Source organism: Alosa alosa, chromosome 3, assembly GCF_017589495.1.
Source record: "Alosa alosa isolate M-15738 ecotype Scorff River chromosome 3, AALO_Geno_1.1, whole genome shotgun sequence".
Lineage (NCBI taxonomy): Eukaryota > Metazoa > Chordata > Actinopteri > Clupeiformes > Clupeidae > Alosa > Alosa alosa.
This window is the reverse complement of record NC_063191.1, coordinates 23,613,506-23,617,320: the sequence shown is the minus strand read 5'-3', so window position 1 is coordinate 23,617,320 and position 3,815 is coordinate 23,613,506. Positions and strand designations below refer to the sequence as shown.

General features: G+C 40.0%; 1 protein-coding gene across 1 annotated transcript; it reads right to left on the bottom strand.

The window, feature by feature from the left end:
- Window positions 1–740: 740 nt before the first annotated feature.
- LOC125291888 (homeobox protein Hox-A1-like) lies at window positions 741–3,135 on the bottom strand. The gene is made up of 2 exons (XM_048238853.1): window positions 2,252–3,135; window positions 741–2,157 (listed from the first exon to the last, which is right to left on the bottom strand). Exons 1-2 carry the CDS (start codon window positions 2,796–2,798, stop codon window positions 1,820–1,822), a joined length of 885 nt encoding a protein of 294 aa, XP_048094810.1. The 5' UTR covers window positions 2,799–3,135; the 3' UTR covers window positions 741–1,819.
- Window positions 3,136–3,815: the final 680 nt, after the last annotated feature.

The following is a 3,815-nucleotide window of genomic DNA, read 5'->3' as shown; positions in this document are numbered from 1 at the left end:
TTTGACAAGTGTAGCATGCTACTGAGCCCCAAATGGGGGCCATAATGTGATGTTATGATATATGAAGAGTCACTAACACCGGCCAAAATCACAGCGGTGTGTTTTAACGGTGTGTTCGCTCTCTGGTAAGGTACAGGGAAGGGCAGTGTGTGCATTACTGCAAACTGTCAGGAGTTTTGCTGCCTCAGCCCTCTGTGCAGTAAATCCAGCAGGCCTCCCCTCCACGATGTCATTCCATTCTGCCCACCACAACAGGTCAATAATGAAACAGAGCACCAGGCCAGCCTTCCGCCTCATGGAGGACACCCCGCGGACCCCACAAATCACCAGCTCGCAATTAGATCAGTGTTTACTCACGTGTGATGGAGGGAGGCTATATTTTCAGAATGATCTACATTTGTGACCTAGCTTGCTTGCTTCACATGTGCTGAGACAGAGAAGGGACCCTCCTATTATTGTACTACCATGTCACCTAATAAGGGAACTGTTCAACATCAAAGATTGAGATTCTGTGCAATGAATAACAGTTCCTATTAGATCATCTAATTCATGCAAGATGTGATTGTTGTGCAACAAAGGTTTTTTAATGATCTATGTGAATCCCTCTGTAATGAGGGGCAATTAAAAATGTGAAACTAATTTCACTTTGTCATATTTAGTGTTGACTGAATCTCATGAGTATTACACAGAGATTTATATGGTTCAGAGTAGTCTGTGGTCAGTTTTCTTCATTTGTTTATTTAGTATTTCCAATGGCCATTACAGTAAATATTCACACAAAGTTTTCAAACATAATAAACTTGCAGAGAAAGAACAACGGTTTCTGACACTTTGATGATGTCCAGTTTAAAGATGTTAACTTCATTACATAGAATAGATGTTCTTATTTGTACCTCACATTGTTTTGGTATGGCATATGCTGTTCACGTGTAGATATGGCTACATTGTCAGCATATGTGTAGAATGTGTCTTTATGCTGTCTTGATCCCGTCAATGTATCTCAGAAAAGAGGCAGAATGTACTTAACCAGTGAAACTGAAATTTCTAGAAACAGTGATAATATTGTAGTCAGCAAATGCACAAGACATTTTATAAAGGCAACAATACTCATATTCACTCAACATCCACCAGCAGCAACATTGCCACTGAGTATAATGTTGTGCCCATCAAAAACAATCTTAATCTCATTGTTTCTACAAGTACATTTCATTGGATGTATACAAATCAGACAGTGTACTGATATTAAACGGGCCAGGTACGATGTAAATGTGGATGCATTTAGTACAGTGACAATGTAAGTATCTCTTGTATCTGTTACTAAACAATCTACATTGGTTTTTACATTAAATGTTAAAATGGACATGTCATATCACTTGGGTTAAGTAGTTATCATTTTAAAATCTTTAAGTTAACCTCTGAACCAGAGTCTTTTAGTGCATGCTTCAGCAAGCTGAGGAACTTTCCTGAGGACAACCTAACATGATACGAATCAGTAGATGCTTATTTCAGATCCTTTATCTCAAATCTTTGGATTTCTTAGTACAAAGGCAAATTAAGTTAATCGAGGCATCAAGGGTTTAAACAACTTCCCAGAGTAAGTGAGGCCTTATACACAATGCCCCCACACTGGCAAAGGCACAATCATGCTGTATCCTGTTACTTAGACAGCATAGTCTTATAAGGCACACATTGGATACATGTATAACTTAATTAATAAACTTAAACATTAGTTCAGCGAGTAATTGCTAAATTTACATAACATCATAAATTGTTACAACAAAAGTGACAACTAAAGGAGTCCAGTTTCTCAGCTGTGCATTTAACTAAAATGGGCGATAACTGGAGAGGTAGGTGGTGTGGATATGGGAGAGTTTAGCTCAGATGAGGACGACGAGTCTGAATATTTCGCATTTGGGCATGAGGTGATCAGAGCCAGGCCCTCCTTATCTCTTTTCTTCTGTTTCATTCTTCTGTTCTGAAACCAGATTTTAACTTGGGTTTCATTTAGCTGCAGGCTATGCGCTATCTCCAGCCGTCTTGACCTGGTGAGATACTTGTTGAAATGGAATTCCTTCTCCAGTTCTGTAAGCTGTTTAGTTGTGAAATTGGTTCGTGCAGTTGCTACGGTGTTTCCCTGCCCATACTCGGGTGATTTGCCTGGAAATACACGTGGACAATATTAAAACAACTACCATCGAATTAGTCAACCAATCAAGGCACTTCAGACTTCAGCTTCAAGTAGGCTACTTACTGGTTTTCTGGATATTCCTTTTTATCTTCATCCACTCAAATGCACTTGCTGTCACTGGTCTACTTCCTTGCTTAGGAACAGCCTCTTGGGATAGCGATAAACTCTGACAACTGAGAGAGGGTTCCCGACGAAAAAACGTGCAGTTTTGCTGCTTGTATTCATTTGAGTCGTTGTGGAAGTTCTCCGTTTGATGACTGGGATACGACCCATTCCATGAGGGTGCGTGGTTAATGTATTGGACACTTTTCCTCACGTTTCCTGAGTCACCACTGCATCCATAAGCTACAGCATGGACCAATCCGAAGCCGAAGGTATCAGTTTCACACGGAGTAGCGTTGGTATGGTTTGTATCATATGAAGCCACACGTACGTCTTCATTCACTTCAGATAACAACCGGCGGCTGTTCAGATTATCCAAAATACCTGTCGCGTAATTCTCAGGAGTGTCTGTATAGTACGATGCCACAGACCTGCGCTCCTCGTCACATAATTTTGTTGTAAATGCCTTCATGTCGTTGCCAGAGAAGTAATCTAGAAATGAATTCATCGTGTTCCTTTAATGGTTGGTCAAAAGGTGAATGATTGCGGACGTTCCTGGTCTTCATTACTTACTGTACTTACTAAGCTCAACATGTAAATATTTCCCACTATTCTGCAGGCGTGGTCTTCTCCAACTCTGCCCAATCAGAGGCAACAGATGAATATCCTGTTTGTGCGTACCGTGCACTTGCCTCCTGGTGCGATGGAACTCACCCTCCACAAAAGCTGTGCTTTGGTAAGCCAAACCTAATTGCTGAGTAAGTGTTACTTTTTCTTGAACCCTTTGCTACAATTGCTACCCACCATGTGTCGACAAATATTTTCATGCAATCTTACTTTATAGAACAGCCCATTCGTTGTTTGTTTTTGTTTGTTTGGATCATGTGATCGGTCCTTAAACAAATTGCCCTTATAAATTAGCATCTGACCTTAACAAGTCTTAGCCTACATTAAGCTATTATTAACAAGTTACATTTAAACTTTCTGAAACAATAAAACACTTAAATAGGCTACATTATCAGATAATAGACTATTGCATGATGAATGTTACAATCCTATTCACCACAAATCTTTGTCTAGTTAACTTTTGTGAATGACCAGAATCCTCAGATTGTTTTAGTAAGATTAAGGTACACTGATTAGATTTCACTAAGTCTGCATTCCGACCAGCATCCCTATCTCCAGTCATCTGACTTTCGCTTTCCAAAACACGAAACAGGCTGTTGATTAATAGTCAATTGCAGTTTGAACTGTGTCCTTCAATTTTCAGCGGAGCCAGGCTTCTTTTGAGAAAAAGATGGACGCATCCCATCTGGCTTCACCCTCTCTGAAGAGAAGTAACTGCTGTCTAGGAAAATTGTGTCCAATCAGTGATTGATGACACCCAAGCCACGCATAAGCCACCCTAATGCCAACTGTACCCACAAAACGAACACACTTTCAGTTCACTTGAAAAATGTAATCCAAATGACTAAATAGGCTACCAAAGAGCTTATTATGACACTTATAAAATGTTTACCTGTGT